Genomic DNA, 21,425 nt, shown 5'->3' on the forward strand with positions numbered 1-21,425 from the left:
GCAAAACCACAAAGCATGCGAAATTCTGTAATGACGGTGCCTTTTCTTTCCGCGGTTGTTCTTCGTACTGCACCTTCAAGATAATGTTAAACATAAGGTTTGAAAGCGCGTCCCCTTGCTTAAGTCCATCCAACTGAGGTCTCGCCTGCTATTTCTACACATGATGTTGATCCGCCTATCGTCATTCGAATAAGCTTAATCAGTTTCGTCGAAACTGCTCATTTCGTTTGATTGAATCGTACGCCGTCTGAAACCCAGGTACTGATGAGCGATTCCTCAAAAAAGCGGGCAACCATTTCAATCGACAATTTTTAATTTGGTTGAAACTTTTCATTTTTTTGTTTTTTTGAATCACGACTTGTTTTCATAAGCTAGGTAAAAATGCTATGCAGGAAAAGTATTGATGATTACAACAAATTTTAGAGTCAAAACGGGTCGTTTGATTAGTGTGATGTCTTCGGCAAAGTTGTAGATAGTAATTTTGTCTCTCTGAAAAAAAACACACTCTAAAAAACAAGTTAAAAAAAATTAAAAATAATTATATATAGAAACTACATTTTTTACAACTAACTTCTTTTTATCGAAAATAAAACCAGTATTGTTTATGAGAGTTCGACATGGTAATCTTTTTTATTTTTCATAATGGTTGGTTGTAATTTCGGTTAAGCAGTCTTGAATAAGTAGAACGATCTGGTTTTTTACTGTCCGACGTTTCGTCACTGATCAGTGACATCTTTAGGGGAAACTGTGGGTATTTATCTGAAGTTTAAACCTCTTTGCCATATACCAATATATTTAAATAATGAAAAACCAAAAAATGATTTGAAAAAAAAGGTCATCTCAAATTTTTTTAAACACTAGTTTTTTAGATAGACAATTCAAGAGTGTGCATGCAATTTTTTGTTAATAAAAGATAATTCCCATGTTTTCTTCTTGTTTGTATGAGTAATGAAAGTTTTGTCTCCAACTTCAGAAACATAAATTACTTAACAAAATTTAGAACAAGACAAAGAAAGTACTGTTTTTCAAAAAAAAATTCTTTAAAAAAGTAAGCTATAAAATATTTGTTACAACCAAATTTCCTCAATTTCGAAAAAAACAACATTGATGCGAAACATTGCGAACATTGAATCACGAAAATACAAAAAAATATTTCTTCGCATTTTATTCGGTGAATAATATTTCTTAAGATAAAGATAATCGATGGCCTTTTGAGCGATTTTAATTTTTTAAAGATAAAAATGCTACAAGAACAAACAGTACTGTTTTTCCACGTTGTTATCTTTCTACATATTTTGGAGGCTGTTCCGTGGAACATTCTGTTTAATTCATTTGGTTATAAATTACTTGAAGAGATTGAATAATAACAAAAGTTTTTTCACAAAGCTACCTCGCTCAACCGCAATTGAGCACTTCACTCAATAATACCCAATTCCTCTTCAGCAATGGGACAAGAAGAAGAAGAATATATGAGACTAATCCTTCGTTGCACCTTAAGTGATCAGTTGAATTTTCACTCGTTAGACAAAATTAAAGACACTTTAGGGTGAATTTAATGTCTAACTTATATTTAAATGTTGTTTACCAATATTCAAAATGATAAAAAAGCAAAAATATGCATAGAAAAAAAATTTCCGTTTTTGGCACTGTTCCATTTTTGGCAACTGAAAATCATGGAGCATGTTGCCAAAAACGGAACATACCTGTAATCATGAATAATCATGTAATGTTTCAACCAAATCAAATATTGAATTGAAAATGCTTTTCTTCATTTTAATTTATTTGAACACTATCGAAGAATTTATTAGAACACTATATTATATAGAAAAAATCACTGATTCAAACAAGAATTATGAAGACGCTGGTATTTGAAAACATTGTTTCACTTCTAGATTTGTTTCACGTGAATCACAGGAATATTGAACTAAAACCAATGAATTAAAAAGGAGCAATTCTACCTGTCAGCATTATCAAAGTGTTATTTGAGCCACATAAATCAACGCTGATAATATTTGAAAATAAAAATTTTCGGGATAACTCCAGATCTAAATTTTTCCTCTCTTTATATGATGTTTTGATTTTTGCATTTCATGTACTGTTCATTAGCTACGCATCTTTTCATCGTCAACAAAGTAAAACTCTGACCGCGTTGAGGCTCCACTTCCCGAAGCCTGATTGAGGCAAAATTTGACATGAGACTCTTCCGCTAATCGGAATTTGAAGGTCACTCTTCTCCACACCTTAAAAAGCGTTTTCATAGACAAAGAGTGAAAGAGCTCATTCAAACCGGGTTCGTTTATACAAGTCAAAGAATAAAAGAGGTGAATAAAATATAGTTTTGGTATATAGGTTGGTATATAGGTCTTACACAAGTCTGTATTTTAAATCTATTTTCCAATAATTTTCGCTGTAGAAAACATTTTTCTTCCACGTGGATGGAAAAATCGTCGTTTTAGACCCCCTCGTTTCCCTTCGTGGACAACCGTGGACATCGATGAAACACCTCTCCCTCAACGTGGCCATTCTTCTACAAAAAAAAAAGAAAAACGTTTTTGATTTTGTGGCTCATTCAGGACCATGAATAATGTCAGCAAAAGAATAACAAAATTAATTTCAAATTCAGCAGCCTATACTAGAAAAGCTATGAACGATATAAATTTATTCAAAATTTAGCTCAAAAAAAGCTGAGAAATGCTGTAAATGGTTTCAAAATGGAAGAGACTAAGAACAAAAATCATTTACGAAATTAGCTGGAAATTTTTATTAAAAAAAAGCTGAAACATAGATCCTATATTAGTTGATGCAAAAATTTTCATAACTTCACTTCAAACCAGCAAAAAAAATCTAAATATTTGCAAACGCCTTGATAGTCTAGGGGATACTAAAAGAAATATAATCACAATTCATGCTTTGAACGATTGATAACAGTTCTAAATGCGAGAAAAATAGCATAATTGACCTCAAAATCTACTTTAAAATGAATTCTAGCAAAACAAAAGTGGAAGCCAAACAAAACATAGTCAAAACATGATCCGAAAAATTCTTGAGACCATGAAATAGCCAAAACAAAAATAATTTGTAGCAAAATTGCAAACCGCTCAAAAAATCAAGTAACAGATCAGAAACAAAAAAGATTCAACAGTTAATTTAATATGGCTGAAAGCATCTGTGGCAATTTAAAGATAAAGTTTTTTTCTACAAGTTAGAAAATATTTACAAAATAATCAATAAACCAAATCTAACTCAACACACATGAAAACGTTTCGACAAGCAAACTGACTGAAACCATTATAAACAGAGATTAAAAAAAAAATCGATAGTTTAAAAAACTCTTTCAACTTTGGAAAGCTACTGCATTTACGTAAACTGAACCAATTTGACGTAATTTTCTCTGTCAAGCGGCATCTATTAGTGTTAATAAAAGTATCATCAAATGATTAAAATATCATTGAATTTCATTCTAAGTCAAGAAGTGTTCAATGTGTCAAACAAAAGATGCCATCATTGCACAGTGGTACAGAACGACAATTTAGGCGGACATGGGGTTTTCGACGCGATTTTGTGATTTTACAGCAATACTTTCTATGGAGAAGTTGCTTCTTATATATAGGTCTATATATACACTTGAATGAAAATTAGGGTGGTCCTTAAACCTGCAAAATATAACAACTAAAATTCTTATTTGTGAAAAATATGTTGAACTATCTTTGGCAAAGTTGTAGATCACTTGATATTAAGCAATTTTGTAGAAGACTACTTTTTTGTAGCTCTTGAATTGACTGAATTAGAGGAATTCTGCTTAGGGTGGCTCTGAAAAAACAGTTTTTTTGCTCTATTATTTTTATTTCAAATTTCTCAGTAAAGTTGAGTTCGGACAACTTTTAGAACTTTAAAAGACGCAACTTTTGGTTGCTAAACTTCGAAGATATCCTCTACGGGAGAAGAGTTATTAATGTTTTAATTTTTGAAATACGTTTTTTTCAAAAGTGATATCTCTGAATGGGGCAAATGAAAATAATATCTTCTGATTTCATTTGGAAGAGCAATTCGTGTACTTTATCATATGAAAAAATTGGAGATATACTTTTTCTTGAAATTTAATAAAACTAATTTGAATCTGCTAACTTTTGTCAAAAAAGTAAAATTTTCTCATTTATAGTTTATTTATTTGGTAAAACTACTGTACATATTTTTCGGTAAAGTTATAGAGAAGCTTAAACAAGATAACTTCGCACATAAAACCACCTACCGTAAAACGGGGCTAATAGAAACAGTCTGCGATATATCTTGCAGTGTACAAAAAATACTATTATACATAGAATGGATTTAAAAGTTTTAAAACATGGGTCTTGCCTCCCTTTATTAAGGGTGTAACGTCCTTTTTGATAAAATAAGTAATTCATTGTTTTATTGAAAAAAATGTTGCATGTTTCTATTCACCCCGCAATGGGGCGAATAGAAACACTCGCCAATAAAATACGTTTTCCTTGTTCTGATAGAAAATTCTAGTTTTAATTTGAAGAAAACAGAACAATTGCATCATATTTATTGATATGAGAGGCAAGAAAACGATATAAAATATCAAAATAGTGGAAATGTTCGGTTTATTTTTTCATGTTTGTTATCTTATGAATGAATTAGAGTCCTGATTAGGAACAGAAGGACTTGGGGTTGGGTCAAGCATTTCCACCGGTCTGGCATCTTCCGGTGTTTCATCTAGGACACGACATCCGGGAACATTTTGTCTTGGTGGATCTGAAACCTTAATTCATATCTCCCGGGTCACTCCATGTCGAGCATCATGCAGCAGATAAATCAGACTTTCATCACGTTTTTGGAAACTAGCGTGGTTGTCTACTGGATTGAAGTCTAAAGGTAACATCTGATTTATCACAGAGTATTTGATTCTTTATTTCTTAACCGCTTGACAAGGAAGCGTAAAATCTCAACAGCAACAGGCGGAGCGAATACGTTTTTGGACTTTTTTGTTAGTAAGTCCTGACCATGATGGGCTGAAAATGCACAAAACATGTTCCAGACATCATTTTACATATTAAACATTATAGCATTTCTCAAATCCACATGTTTTGGTACAAAAAATAGCCGCTACGGCGTTATTTCTAGTCGCCCCGTTAATCTGAGAACCGCGAGTTTTCCATGAAACATACACGCAAAAGTTCAAGTCTTGTACAATCATTGTACTTCCCGATTCGCACAAATTTTGCACTAAAATCGCACAATAAATGTGTGAAAAGGATAACGCAGCAGTTGTACTGCGAATACATTGACATAGATTGAAATCAGAACATGTATCATATGTATACCGACACTTTATTTCTCACACCGAGTGTGTTAGTGACTGCTCTTTCTCTCTTGCTCGTAGATTTCCCATGTACGTGCGACGAGACTAGATACGTCACATATAATTTGCAGGTTGCTCTTTCGCTTCTTTTTCGGTTCGGATTGCGACGCGCAAGACGGTGTCTCGTCGTTTTACGAAATGAGCGAAGCACCCGTTCTGTACATACTTGATGCTAGTGTTGTTAGTCTCACTCATACTGTCGGTGCGTGCTTGCTGCTACTCAGGGGAAAGCGTGTACGCAAAAGACTTGAGAAGCGTAGCATATATCTCGTTCTCAAGCAGAAAGGAGGAGAAAGGTTTTGCTTCTCGCTCGCTTTGCAATGCTGCTTGAAACCAGCTGAAACTTTTTAGGTGTAGTAGTTTGGAGTTGACAAATACATCGAAAAAACGCTAGAGCATTAATTGTGTTATGCCCAACACGCAATCATTGTACTGGTTCCAAACCACATCAACAATTGCACTAAAAACGCACAATTTCGTACTGGTTCCGCACCATGCAACTTTTGCGTGTAGGTAACGTGGTGATGAATACCTTACGGCAATCCTTTTATTCACCGTAAAAACTTGAAATGCTTAACTACCGACCCAGTATATCACACGAACAAGTTCTAAGTGAAGCAGAATGGCTTCCACAGACAAAGTTTTTTGGTACTCGGAAACGTTCAGAATTTGAGCCCCCATTTTGCATTTTTTTAAGCAAATCGACAGTAGTGCTGCTAACCCAAAAATGGGTTTGCAGGACTTGTTTACTATTGAACAATCGAAGAAAATATTTATTGCATGATTTTTAAATTTAATCGAAGACTTAAAATCGCATTTTTCAAGCTCGGAAGTTTTGTTTCTATTCGCCCCACTGTTTCTATTCGCCCCGTTTTACGGTATATCTCTCAAATTGACTGATAGAGTGTAACTTTGCCTGATGGATCCACGATTTTTCATATATAAATATATATTTATTTCTATACTTGCAACCAATTTCTCAGATACAAAAGACAAGTATTTGTGGCAGTGGCACTTCTGCATAATGCTCTCCAGGCAAACAAAAAAAAAGTCCCAGCATAGTTCTTTCTGTTAAGTTTTTAAAACTTCCGTTCTGTCGCCAATGGCAACCTTTACATATTACATATTGAACTTTGCAACATATCTCCACTTTATAAGTTACATCAGTGTCAGTGGCGTAGCGTGACTAGGTGACACCCGGGGCATAAAATTTTGGGTGTCACCCCCCTAAGTTGCAATAAAAATTATATTACAACCAATAGGAGAAAATGTATATAATTTTCGTGAGTGTCACCTCTGAAGCATGGTAATTGATTATTATTTTCGCGGATGTCACACTTCTAGAAGTGACACGCATGAAAATATTCGAATGGATGTCACCTCATACCGCCTCCTCCGCCACACCACGTTACGCCAGTGATCAGTGTTTTTAGTTTTTAAAACTGTAACTTTTAAAGTGAATATATGATTAAAGTTCAACACGCAGCTAGTGTATAGAGTTAAAAATAAGTTTATATATGAAAAATCGGCAAAGTTACATTCTATCAGTCAATTTGAGAGATATAGGTGGTTTTATGTGCGAAGTTATCTTGACTAAGCTTCTCTATAACTTTACCGAAAAATATGTACAGTAGTTTTACCAAATAAATAAACTATAAATGAGAAAATTTTACTTTTTTGACAAAAGTTAGCAGATTCAAATTAGTTTTTATTAAGTTTCAAGAAAAAGTATATCTCCAATTTTTTCATATGATAAAGTACACGAATTGCTCGTCCAAATGAAACCAGAAGATATTGTTTTCATTAGCCCCATTCAGAGATATCAACTTTTGAAAAAAAAAAACGTATTTCAAAAATTAAAACATTAATAACTCTTCATCCGTAAAAGATATCTTCGAAGTTTAGCAACCAAAAGTTGCGTCTTTTAAAGTTCTAAAAGTTGTCCGAACTCAACTTTACTTTAGCAAAAAAACTGTTTTTTCAGAGCCACCCTAAGCAGAATTCCTCTAATTCAGTCAATTCAAGAGCTACAAAAAAGTAGTCTTCTACAAAATTGCTTAATATCAAGTGATCTACAACTTTGCCAAAGATAGTTCAACATTTTTTTCACAAATAAGAATTTTAGTTGTTATATTTTGCAGGTTTAAGGACCACCCTAATTTTCATTCAAGTGTGTATATAGACCTTTATATAAGAAGCAACTTCTCTATAGAAAGTATTGCTGTAAAACCACAAAATCTCGTCGAAAACCCCATGTCCGCCTAAATTGTCGTTCTGTACCACTGTGCATTGGAATGATTCGGGCTAAAGACCTATTCATCATCATGTTTGAAGTTTGCTTCACCGAATAACGAAAAGGTCTCAGATTTTTCGCGTTAAAACGACACACTCAAATAATGGCCTATGGAATTGGTCATGAATCATACAAATTTAACACCAATTGGAAACGTGAACTTTTACTTTTACTTGGTGACTCATGAGTCTAACCCTAGCGAAAAAAAAACCTATTCGCGACTCCAAAGCGAATTCGAAACCCACCGACCGTTTAATATATCACGAGCACACACCGCGCGTGAATGATTCCGATCAGCGCAGGAATTGCGCATAATAAATGAACTATTTGTTCCAATTTAACGATATCCAGTCGCTGAGTGAAGGGTCTTACCGTTCCAACTGCAAATCGCTAAATTAAACGTAGGTAGCGGAATTCTTAATTTTTGATAATTCGCCTTTCACTTCGCTGGGCTGTGCCGCTGGCCACCTAATCAAACCATGTCAACTTCATCACACTTCATCATCACCGATTGATCTCTCGACCGGAGCCGAAGCGTAACAGGCTGAGGTGATAAAGCCAATTAATGTAATTTAGCCGGGAATCCTCCGCGCGCATAGTTAGTCTGCGCGGTGAAGAAATGTTAATTGGTATTAATTAACGAAAAACGGAGTAACAACAGTGTGGTGTGAGTGTGCATATTCCCATATTAGGGTCAATTAGGCGTCATGCATTACTACAAAGTTCAACTGTGTGTTAATTAAAGGTCCATCGTACAACAAATTCTCGCCATAAGCACATTGCTAAGCCATCGACGTGACGGCGGCGGTTTTTTTTCGGGCGGTTTCAAGGTCTTTCGACGTCCATCGCGAGAGCGCACGTTTGCAGTTTTTTTTGTCAGCTGATCTTAGACTTGAAAGACCTCTACTTGTGGCAGTGTTGGAGGTGAGAGCTCCGTTCGTGTTTGACTTCACCTGTTTTACGCATTTTACGAGCTTCTTGCAAAACATGAAAAAAGGCGCTTTATTCGAGCATTTTACGAGTGGTCTGTTATTTGAGTGCCTGAGTTTCGCCAAAAAACACAAATCTAAGTTCATTAGTGTACGTGACTTGTAGCATCGTAAAAGTTCCATTGCACAGTAGCTATTTGACTACTTTGAAATAACCTTTCTGTTTAGTGGAAGCTTCAACATTCCGCAACAATAGTGCCCGAAGTAATCATCAGCATTCCTGATTGATGCTTTGTTTTGCCAATTTGATCTTGAATTTTCCAAGTACCGTTGCCGTTGGCAAAAGCAAAATCAATTACCCACTCTAGATCGGTCTCATTTACTATCATATTTACTTTTACCTTCTCCTTTACTGCTAATTTCCGGCATTCGCGTGAAATTGGTGGCTTAAGTACCGCTCAGAGAGACGCAAGCCGCCATTGCCTGTTGCGTCGCTGTTGTTGTTGTTGTCGGTCGTTCGGTCGGTCGGGTTGGGCGTGTAGGTTTTTTGGTCACGGTCGATAACTGGGAAGTTTCAAGTAACGGGAAAATGCTGAAGCGCAAATAATCTGTGTTTATTTTTATTTATTTTTACGCTTACGCTCAGCTCGCGTAAGGTTTTCCTACTTCGTTAATATTCATTACTTGTGCGATACTTTCTACATTTGAACGGTTAGGTTTGCAATGACGGTGTGCTGATTGATGGGTCGACTGTAGATCCAGGCTGCCGAGGCGAATGACCTGCTCTGATCGGTTGCACAGGGGAAATCTATTGTTTTTAATAGCATTCTCAAACCGCGCGGCTTCAGGATTTCCGTTGTGAAACTTGACTGATTACTCATACAATCGCGTCATTTGCACATTTGTAAGAATGTAAAATAAAATCTCCAGCTCAACTTACTGGAAAAAATTCCATTTTTGTATCGACCATATTATTTTTTTTTTATTCTCGCTTATTTTCCGTCGGTCTAGTTCCGCCACTGTTGTGGCCAATCACCGACGCCCGGGGAGGCGACTCCACACCCAGGACCCTAACTCACGACCCGTTTATTAACGGACCGGCGCCAACGGCTTTACTTCCTCATGCGATGGAAGGCGTGATCTCAGAGATTTTTCGCCTCAGAAAATCTCCCGGTGTCGGCTAGGATTGAATCTAGACCAGTTGGGTTGGTTGTGAGTGGATCACGCCACCTCACAACCATCGACACCTATGTCGGCGGTGGGATTCGAACCCAGGCGTCAAGCGTGGTTGGCGGAGACGTTACCAACCACACTAGGCCCCTGCCTAGTGTCGACCATATTAGATTGCCATTAATGTGAGCTTATATGTTGGGTTCTCCATCAAATATAAGTATGTTCTTTGAGAGTAAATAAGACTTCTTTTTAGAAATTATAATTTGAAATCACGGTGAGTTCAAAGCAATTATTAGGAAATATATTAACAGAAAAACTACACTTGAAGAAAGCTCATCATTTTACAAAAACTATGACAAAATTATTTGCTGCGTATCATTTTCAGATTTCTTCTCTTTTCAAGATCCAGTCGTTTTCAACTGATGATGAATTTTGAAATATTTTTTTTTCTCGGGTGCTAGTTGTTGCGATAATTGAATGGACACTAAAATTCTGCTAGCTGTTACAGCTTCAAAGCTGCAATTCATATTTAGGACTTATATTTAGGGTTTACAAAGCTAAATTGACTAGTACCAACTCACATTTCAAATGTATACATTATGTAAAGATGTTGGCCAAATATTTTTTGGGCACAATTTAATTTTTGATTAAGATATACCTAACTATACTATATTTATAATTTTCCAAACTGTAACTTGGTTAAGCAATTATAATTATGTATTTTCTTTCATTTTAACGGTTGGTGATCCTGACCTGATCAGTCAATAACGCCGAGGTCCGGGCACACAACCATTCGAAGACTATCCAGTGGTTTTCGCAACACTAGTCGTGATTTCTGCCTCAAAACTGTCACACTTACTCTTTTACTGTTAAAGGCAACATAAAAATCATATTTTCATAAAAAAATACACATCTAACAAAACCTCTTCAATAACATAAGAGCCATTTACATCCCACGTGACAGACTCTTAACGGATTTCCGTGAATAACAAACAATTCATTCTTATACCTGAGAATTATCATGCGTAGGTACCATTTAATTGCCAAATGAAATGTAAAAGAATTCATAATACATTATGAGAAAAATTTAACAAACTATGTGGGGAAATAGATGATTTTTGACCAGTGTTATCGATCCAGTGCCGAATTCAGAATACATCACCATATCACTCGTAATTGGGCTGCTATCCTCCAGTCACCTCTTACACCTAATACGCGGGCATCCTCGTCGACAGCACACATCTAATGGTCCTACGATCAAAAACACCAAGAGCTCGCCGATCAGCCTTTTTCAGTGTCCATACTTCATAACCTCATGTGCTCAGCAATTGCTTCGTTTTCGCAGAGTTGCCAGGAAACCATGTTCGAGCATAATCTACCATAATTCAAAGCAAAGCGAAGTCTTGGAGCTACATTACGATTCGGAACTTGAGCTTCTGTTTTTTAAACACAGACTTCGCAGCTGACTGTTTAGTGTAGAGGACAATTGGGGGCTAGCGCTACGATCCTACACACCAAATTCTCTAAGTCAGATTCAGCAATCTTTACTGAAATTCAACAATTAAAACCAAGTACTGAAATTTCAGCCATTCGAATGTGTACTGAAAATTCAGCAATACGTTTTGGTTTACCGACATTCAGCAATCTTTCCTTCGACTACTGAATATACGGCAATATACTGTCAAAATATAAAATGGTGCTTGTTGTCAATATTTTTGGTCCGTGCGCGTAAAACGCCGGCCGTTGAGACGTGAAGGAAGTGTTTGGTGAGTGAAAAAATGAATTAATCTTGTTTTTCTTTAGTTCAGTGAAGGAAGATGGCGAAAGGAAATCGGATGAACGGATCGGACTTGGGCGACATCCGCGGATAAATAATTAGCAAAAAACCACTTCCAACGTGTAACTGATATTTCAGTAATTTAATGGACGTTCGCTGGAAATTCAGTAATATTACACATTGCTGAAAATTCAGCAAAGTACCGTCAAAACGAATGACATTTCACATTGCTGAAACATTCAGTAATATTTCATTGCTGAAATGATTACTGAAGTTTCAGCGTGGCAAAATTCAGTAAAAAAAATTTGGTGTGTACTGACACAGTCTCAGTCCAAGCCGAGACTCAAACCTACGACGACTAGCTTGTTAGGCGAGCATCGTACCTCGAGACCATCTGGGAGATCTCATATAAGAGCAATTCCACAAAAAAAACAGAGAACCAATTTAATCGACCATTTGACTTTTTATCCGTTCTTGTGTTCTTGTGGCCTACCTTGCTGAAGTACGCCGTAGTTCTATGTCACAATGCATTTCTATGCAGTATACAGGCAGCGTCGAAATTCAAGTGCACGCGAGAAACAGCAAGTTTTTTTGCCGTTCTTTTAAGATAGTCTAAGAAACTTTGAGAAGTAGACATATGATAAGCATAAAGACATGAAACACATGTAACTGAGACAAAATTATGCAATTCATTACTTGCAATATAAGATTTTTCGTACTAAGTGGAGAGGACAAATCAATCTCCTGGGCATAGCAACGGTGTTGTTTCGATTTTTCCGAAACTGAGTGCAGTGTATCGATATTGGTGGTGGATCGCTTGTCAAGTATCGATACCAAAGATGAACGCCAGGAAAAAAATCGATTCCAAGTTAGTTTCGGAGGTATTGCAACGTCCATACACACACTCAGCATGATCCGCGGATGGAACAAGACAGTTGTTCGCTGCCAACTTTGAGAAGTTCGACGGGAATGTCGCCCTTCCCAGCTGCCTTGCAGTTTCTGAGCTGTTTCATGGATAGTGGATCCACAGCTTGTCTATCATACTCAATTTTCATCCTGCCCTTTTCGACTGCTCGGCTTCCCTCGCTGTTCAACCATAGCTGTATCGGTAACCAGGTTCCCCTCCCGTCATTGCACATGACAGGGGCTGACACGTTTCGGTTCTTGATTCCGTTGATTTACTTGTAAAAGCTCCTCCCCTCGTGCCTGAGGAAGTAACCCTCCGCCTTCGCATTTTGGCTGAATCATCTTTTACAGTATTTGATTGAAAAGATGCACTAATTTTATTTTCATGATGCCAAAAACGAGAGAATGTTCCAAGATATTTTATAATGTCTGTGAAATGATTTTATTAAAATTAATGATTGTTTAACAAAATTACACAGTTATTCCCCCAACTAAGCCTATGGTCATGGAACTACCATGGAACCTACCTAACTACCATGGAACCTAACTACCATGGAACCTACGAGGTCTGGTTTGCAAATCCAGATAAGATAATACATTTCATGCGAAAATTGCTGCCAAGTTGGGAGAAAGCAGGGGCGACTCGTCCATAGGTGCAACCTGTGCAATGCACATGGGGACGTCAGACAAAAAATAAATCCAAAATCCAAATTCATGCTCTTATTTTCTTATTTTGTAGTTTTGTTCTTAAATAAAAAAACAATAGGAATTACTTGCTTTCATTCGCGGATAAAATTGTAGTTACTTCCCCAAACTTTGATTTTCAGAACTTCCAGTTGAACAGATTGGTTCAACAGCCACGAGTCGCCCCTGGGAGAAAGGATGCTATATGACAAGGACGATCAATTCTATCTATAGTGATATATCTGCCATGAGTACCTAGACTTAACGGGTTCTAAATCTTACAAAAAAAGACTACCATATGGCCGTTAAAAATATGATTTGTAGTGACTCCCCTCACACAAAAGATCGATCGCCCGTTTTTCGACATCAAAAGATGTATTTTAAATATCTTGACTTCGGACGAACGTTATGGCTGTTGTCAGCATTTGAATTATTTTTAATTAATCACACGCAAACGGCATTTTCTATAGCTAGTGTATATGTAAGAAATATTTCAAATTTAGACAACAATGAATTGAAGACAATTGATCTTATTCAGGCATCACCAGCCTGTTGACATACTAGTGTTCTTTCAGGTAGTATCGCATTTATAAACAGCAACAAACATTTCGTGTTTGGTGCAGAAAAGTCAGCCAGTTGTGATTTAGGTAGTCGTACTCCTGAGAAGATGGACTACCGGTATGCAGTTGATATCCAATTTGTAAACTGTTGAACCGATGTACGAAGATGTTCGAGTAGATATGAAATTTACAACTGACATAACAAATTCAAATTTAATTTCAGCAATAACTCTAACAAATGCTGTCAATTCTTCAAACTAAGATGCTCGCTCTTTAGAAGCGAACGAAGATAAATTTTAAATTTTTCTAACAGTCCGTGATGTGCATATTGCAGTTGTGGCTGGAATCTATTTAAATCCAAATATTAAACTCATCACGAATCCAACTATATGGTGATCGACAGTATTTATGTTGCCGGTGGTGGAATTGCAATAGCTATCCACTGTCGAACTTAACGTCGTGTTTTACTTTACCTGGAAACGAGAGCTGTAGAAATTCGGAAATTGAAATTGAAACTAATGTAGACATTTCATCTATATTCGCAGTTTGTTTGCCTTTTCAATGCACTGATGAGCGGAAAAATAATTTCAAGGGAGATGCATGCAGTGATTTATTAACCCATGCTGATTTCTATTCTGACCATTTTCCTATCATTTTTCTTAAATCTCGTGTACTTACTTACTTACTTACTTTGTTGGCTAACGGACCGTTCACCGGTCTAGGGCCGAACGAATTAGAGATGTCCACTTTCTCCTGTCTTGGGCAGCCGTTCTCCAGTCTCCTCGTACACCAGGAGATCGTGCATCTTCTTCCACCGCGCAGATCCTCCGCGTGCGAGGCCTATCACGGAATCGACGACCTCTTCCTGGTTCTCTACTGAAGATAGTTTTGGCGGCTCTCTCGTCGAGCATTCTGGCTACATGTCCAGCCCTCTGAAGCCTGCCCCACTGTACTACCTTCACTATACCAACATGTTTGTGTACCTGGTAGAACTCGGGATTCATGCGTCTGCGCTACACTCCATCTTCTAGTTTACCGCCAAGTATCGATCGCAGAACTTCACCAGGTTTCGTCCAAACTCGTGCTCGTTGTTTGTGGCCAAAGAGTTCAAATTTACTTTCATCGCTCCAGATAACCTGTTTCCAGAACTCTATCGGCTTTTCGATGTATTTTTGAGCGAATTTGAGGCGTTTGATCCTGCAGAAATAAACCTCAGCCAAAAATGTATGCTGAATACGAAGTAAACAAACCTGTTAACCTTTCGAATCAAAGGTCGTCGTTGGGCAAATCCACTCTTATAACCCATTTCCTGTAGTCTTCTGCGCACAGTTCGTTCAGAGATATTTAAATCAGCGTTTTCACGAATCACTCGGCTGGTAGCGAAAGGATTTTTTGCCACTTCTCGAAAAATTCGGCGTTCATCGCTAGTTGTAGTTTTCCGCTTCCTTCCTCTACCGGTCCGATCGGCTACGTTTCCCAGTTCTCCATGCTTTTTGCATATTTTTCGTGCTCCTGCTTCACTTAAATCGTATTCTCGAGCAATTTCTCTATAAGAAAGACCTTCCTTAAACGAAAAATGTGATTTTGGAGTATAAAAGTTGTTCGGTAAAAATTGATTTAAACGAACTTTGAGTTTAGTCTGTACTTGGGCGATGTAGATTTTGATTCTTGGATAGTTTTAGCATGATTTAGGCCAATAAAAATAAATGGCGAAAAAAATTTTTTAATTTCAATTTGGACGTAGTGTGTCCTATTAAAAATGAATTATCAATAAAGTATAACCAGGTTTAGAAATTTTTTCTAAAGAGATACTAGAAACAAGCTTGAATGAAATAAGCGAGTATCACGTCAACATTTTCCTATACAAATTCCTTCTTTGACCTGCATTCGGATGCGGCCGGCGCTGGTATTGCCTAATACAAAGATTAAGGTCACCAGTTTTTACACATCGACGATGCATGTCAGTCCCAAGCATCATCTGTTGGTTCTCTGTGTAATTTCAGCTGATCTGGCAATAACGGAGTAGCAACCGCGGGCGGTCAATCATGCTCATGCTCATGCTCATTCTAATCAAAAGACTTGCCGAAAGCTCTTTAAATTTATTGATGAGAATTTTTAATAAATTAATAGGGCCGACCTCTCTTCTATAAGCAAACTTTTTGAAAAAAAAATCTCAATAGAATGATAGCTACATGATTTATGGATAGCTCTTTGACCAAATGTTATCTCAATACATTTCAAAATTTATATGAATTGAAATCTTTTACTTTTTTATTATTCGGCGTTAAAGCTTTAAAAAGCAATCAAAGTTTACGCTTTTACGGTACTCTGCTATACCATGACTACTGACATTCGAGAAAGGTCAAGCATTTTTTAGTCATAATATAAAATAAAATAAAAAGGCATTTTAGAGGTGTATTATTTAAGAAAAAAGCTACAAGCCTAATTGTTGCAAAAAAATTGCATAATTTTTTTTCTTTGATGTCATTTGGTCTAATAAGTATTTTTTTTTTTTTTTTAAGATTTGTTAGTAGCTTAAGTATTTATGATAAATATTAGTAAATAATGAGTATGTGTGTCCAATCACAAATGGTGACTTCTGAACACTGTTAGAAATTTGTAATTTTAATTGTTAGGATTTGTTTGCTTTCGCAATTAGGACTTATCATTCGTAGGGATTTAAACCTACTTGTCAGAAAAGGGGAAGTAAACTTACAACTAACTTAATTGCTAACTTATTGGCTATAAAGAGAGCTTATCGTGGCAATTGAGGATTGCAACGATTTTTGTCGAAATGGTCTAATAAGTTGATTTCAAGTTATTGTTTATTGAAGAAAAAATCACATACGGTTCTTGGTTCTAATTACATATTTTCAATACGTTTCGTTATGTGGGTTGCGGTTGTGGTTTCAAGTTTGACAATTCCACAGATAAATTGTAAATATTTGGCCCAGATCGATTCGCATAGCTGCTTGAAATACCTTAGTTTTTATCTAAATTCAGATAATTTCATGATGTTATTATTAATGTTCAGGAATAATTACTAATTATTTCATGTTTTATTCCTAACCACATTTCTTGAACATCTAGATTTCGTTTCGACTAATATTGTAAACAACACTTATCACTCGTTTCAGAGCCGCAGCCACCCAGAGGATGAAACTTCCGGTGATAACGGAATCGATATTGTTTGCTACCTGCCAAACTTAGCACCAGCAGAAGGTGCAAATCATACATCACACTTAGTTGAATAAGTAAGTAGGAAAAGTGCACCCAACACTATGGCCTCAGTCACAGCGACCGAGCAAGGCGTAGGTCCTCCTGCTCCATTGGCAACAGCACCGACCGGCGAAGGTGACCTGCCATACAATTGTTCCGTGCGAATGCATGCTAATTTGAACGGGAACGCTAACGATGTCAGCCAGGTTAGCCAATGGGATGATACCAGCATTGGTGGACCAACCACTTTCCGTGTCGGTCAGTCCTGTACTAAGCGGATTCCCAATTCCGATGCGATGGGGAATGCAATCGGTCAGGAAGTGTCCAGTCGTGGAAAAGTGTACCACCGCCACGGTGAGGATGATCAAAGTGAAATAAACCGAAATCTTCTGTACGAGGAAAATATGTGCACGTTTGAGAATTTCTGCGAGAAAAGCGGTGCGGCGCGGGGTGAGAGTGAGTCAGAAGAGGGTGCGACAGGTGGTGAAAGTATAGAAAATTTCTGCACGCTTCGAAAGAAACGACCGCAGCAACCAGCGGAGCAAGAAAGTGGTTCCAGTCGCAGTGGTGTGAAAGAAACATCTCTCACGAATCGAGTGATGGCACCCTCGGCGGTTGATCCGATCGGGAGCTTCTGTACACTGAAGAAAAAGAAGCTGAAATTGAATCAGAAGTTTGTGGAAAGTTTTCTCGAAGATCCGAATGCCAAGCTGCACGACTATCTGTCGGAGTTGGATGCATACTTGGATGAGATCGATGGTTTGGGGCTGTCAGATGACGAATCGGGGGACGACGGGTTGAATGATGATGAAGTGCAGCAAGTGGCTGAAGTGGGGGAAACCGGTGGCGAAGATTCGGAGAAGAATCTAGAAAAAGTAAACGAAGAGGAAAAGGGTTGTGCCACTTCCAGCGCAGTGAGCTACATTAACATCGAGAATTTCTGTACGCTACCGAAGAAGAAAAGGGTGCAATTTTTAACGGCATTTAACCGGGCTGGTCCCTTCCGAAGAACCTTCGTAGCCTCCGGCAGTGGTTGCGATAGGCGAGAGGTGATTGCTGAAACGGATGAATCATCGCTACCGACCGATCGTGACCTAGCTACTGGTGGAGTAGGTAAGTGTCGCCACCTTTCGATCAATAATTTTTTTTTTTCTGCATTCAAGATTTATAATATCAGTTTTAATGGGAATCGTAAAACGAAGGGCGAGACAAACTCGGTCGTATTTACCCTATTTTTGATCGGATATTAATGCCGGCGATCAGTTAGGATAGTATAGCGAGCACAAAGCGCTCGACCGACTTGATGTTTTTGTTTCCCTGTTCAGTCGTACCATTCTGGGACGGTGTTTGAAGTCGTGACCTTTTGCTACTCTACACTACTAATGCCATTGCAAGCATTCGACTCCACTAGCGCGTTACAACAGTAGCCCGTACTTGGAGGTGAACTTCCACCACACTTTCACTATGCACACTGACTGGCTCGAGGGTTTTCCATCCTGGTGGTTCTTTGTTCAGTTGAGCTCCCGCATCCCGCGGCTGCCGCAGCGCGTCGTTGGTTTTGCGGTGCAGCGCGGAGAAAGCGAATTTATGCTAACGGCTTATAAAAGATGAAGGCAATTCATCCCGGAACAGCTTAGTGGCAATTTATAAGCCAATTGGTTTATGGGCTATATTATCTAAGTTGATGGAAACGTTTCATCAAGAGTAATTCCATTTGTATCGTGTTTATGGCTTGGGAAATGTACGCATACGAGTTGTATAATGATATGTGGGTGAAAAAAATTGACTGTAAATTAAAGTGGTTTGCTAGTTATATTATAGAGATTTATAACTCGCTCAAGCTGATTTCACTTTCCATTGATGGTTATAGATCATCAAGACTATGAGGTCTGACTGTCAAAATTAAAATTTGTTGTTTGAAATAGAATGTAACATTTTTGCTGACTGCTGATTTGCTGACTTTTCATGGAAGGTAGTTTTTCGTACGCATGAATGAAACAAAAACTGCATATGATGTTATTTAAACCAAAAATGCATTCTAACTCTGATTTATTGAGAGGTTTTTGCTGCATTTCAGATCCTCCTTATTACCAAGAGCTACACAAAAATGCTAATTTAAAATTCAGATTCAATCAACTCGGCGTTGCGGATATTTTGGTTGTCATTAATGTTTTTTCACTTGGTGAAATGCTTATGTCCTTTTTGACATCGAATGGCCTGATTCTACTGCGGACCTTGTGGCTACGCAGCTCCCCTCCCTCCTGTACAACTTATTTATTCAGCATTTCAGTAAAAGGAAAAAATCTTCAAGTCCTTTGCAGACGGTTGCAGGAAAGTTTAGAAATTAGGATCGAGCCGACGACGTAGAAGCATAATCGAGTAATCCCTATAACTTTCTTTTCTTCGGGTTGCTGTAGTTAATCCGATTTTCATCACCCGTCACGAAGCGCCAAAGAAACCCCTCCTTTTTTGCCGCTGGAGTAGTTGTTTACAGGTGAATAACACTCAAAGTCCTTTGACTTCAAATGCATGCAATCGTTTGGGATTGGTTTGTTGGGTAACTTCTAATACCGAAGCAAGTTGTTCCTGCGTCTGTATGTATTCTCATCAAGAAATTCCACTCATTCAGCGTTTTCGAAGGTTTGAAATTACCGTCCTTAGAGCAGCATTTCCGTAAACTTCTTTTTAACTATTGATGCGTATCAGCCACCATTTTTTTGTTTTTTTTTTTAATGAAATGAGGGAAACAACACTTCCAGGTGATTATATTTGGGACAAAATCAAACTTTTTCACACAACAAAAAGCGTATGACGCCACAATAAAACCATTAACGTATCAAAACGGTTTGTTTACTATATGTTTCAGCTTAGTTTATCACGTATTAGATATGTCAAAATCGGCGAGGACTTGATCTAATATTTTCCGCTAATAAAATGCTATTTATCTTAATGGAGGCATATTTAAACGACGTAGCAATTTTTCATGACTCATGATTTACACCCCCCCCCCCTCTACTCCCTCGCATACTGTTCCCAAAGCTGCAAAAACGGGGTTTACATTTATTTCGATCCAAAGAAATTTATTTCAGAACCGCGATGCCTCCAGTAAAGTTGTTCCATTAGCTATTTTCCATGTTACAGAAGTTGCCGTCTCGTGATTAATCCATTTAAGAGTAAGAAACGAATTTCACTTTCTCATTTTGGAGTACATATAAAAATCCTTTTTGTTCGACAGAGTCGTAGCACTTTTTGAGAGAAACAACTTAGTTGAAGACATTATACATCTATCTTCCTATTAAAATGGACTTTTGTGGAGTTTTCTATAGATTACCCCTAAAAATCAATTGTCATCAGTTCAACTTTTCATATGTTTTTCTACCATTTTTTAATATTCTGAAATAGCTATAATAAAACAAACAAGTTCTTCGAAGGAAACTTTTTTTTAAACATTTTTCTTCGGTTACTCACGATTTCTACTAAAACAATTTGTACTGATTACTTTTCACTCGAAAATTGTTTTATTGGAGCAGTTAGTGTCTTCAGCAAAATTATTTTACATATTATAGTTTTGTTGAGTATTCTCTAGAATGCTTCTTAGAATTTTTTTTTTTCAACATAACTTTTCATTGTGATTTTATAAAATTTTTACTATAACAAAGCACACAAGTTTTTTAAAGGAAGTTTACTTTGATTTCTTATATTTAGTTAAATGTTGAAGGTTTTTATTAAAATGATGCACTAATTCACTCGCAGATATTGACACAGAGAAAATGCAAGAGACAGTGAGAGACAAATTTCTATATCTGGATTGAATGATGTTTTACTTATACTTTAATATAGAAATGGTTTGGTCTGCAAATAACATAACATCAATCCATAGGATTGATATTTTGGTTTGCAGCCCAATGAATTGCGTTGATTTCTATCTGCTCATCACCGACGTTTCGATTCTTCCATGGGACCATCATCAGGGCGTACATAATTTTTAACATTTTACGTACAAATTGACTTACATTAGCACAAATTACACTATACGACATTGAAAAACTCGTTACTCACTCGAAACAGTAATTACAAGTTAAAAAGTTTGTGCAAACGTAAAAACGGTCGGGTCGTGAAGCGTTTTGTACATACCTGTTAGTAAATTATTGCATATTTTCAATTAAAATCGTCAATAACCAAAGAAATATGAGAGATCAAAATTAAGTTCCTTCGATGACATTGTTTGTTATAGCCCGCCCAATTTTTCAAGAGAGACGGACAAAAATACAAGTGGTAACAAATTAAAGTTTTACACAGTTTTATTTAAAAAATATTCACGAATTCGCACAAAATAAATCGCTGTACCTACTAGCTTTGAAAACGAAAATGTCTTGTAATTTCCACTACTAACAGGTTCATGAAAATAAAACAATGATTTTGGTTTTCAAAAAGTATAAGCGGTTGTTTTTGTGCTAGCAAAGTTTTCAGAAAACTGCAGAATGCCACAGAGAAGAGATTTTGACGCCGCTCGGTGCAAAGC

The 21,425-nt window shown here is 37.1% G+C and overlaps 1 protein-coding gene across 1 annotated transcript in view; it reads left to right on the plus strand.

The window, feature by feature from the left end:
• Positions 1 to 21,425, plus strand: part of LOC129721072 (sodium-dependent transporter bedraggled) — a 276,779-nt gene that overhangs the window by 27,370 nt on the left and 227,984 nt on the right. Inside the window, exon 2 of the mRNA XM_055673198.1 lies at positions 16,822 to 18,016. Within this exon, the coding sequence (XP_055529173.1) occupies positions 16,966 to 18,016 (1,051 nt within the window). The 5' untranslated portion in view covers positions 16,822 to 16,965. The remainder of the gene's footprint in view (positions 1 to 16,821; positions 18,017 to 21,425) is intronic.

Source organism: Wyeomyia smithii, chromosome 2, assembly GCF_029784165.1.
Source record: "Wyeomyia smithii strain HCP4-BCI-WySm-NY-G18 chromosome 2, ASM2978416v1, whole genome shotgun sequence".
Lineage (NCBI taxonomy): Eukaryota > Metazoa > Arthropoda > Insecta > Diptera > Culicidae > Wyeomyia > Wyeomyia smithii.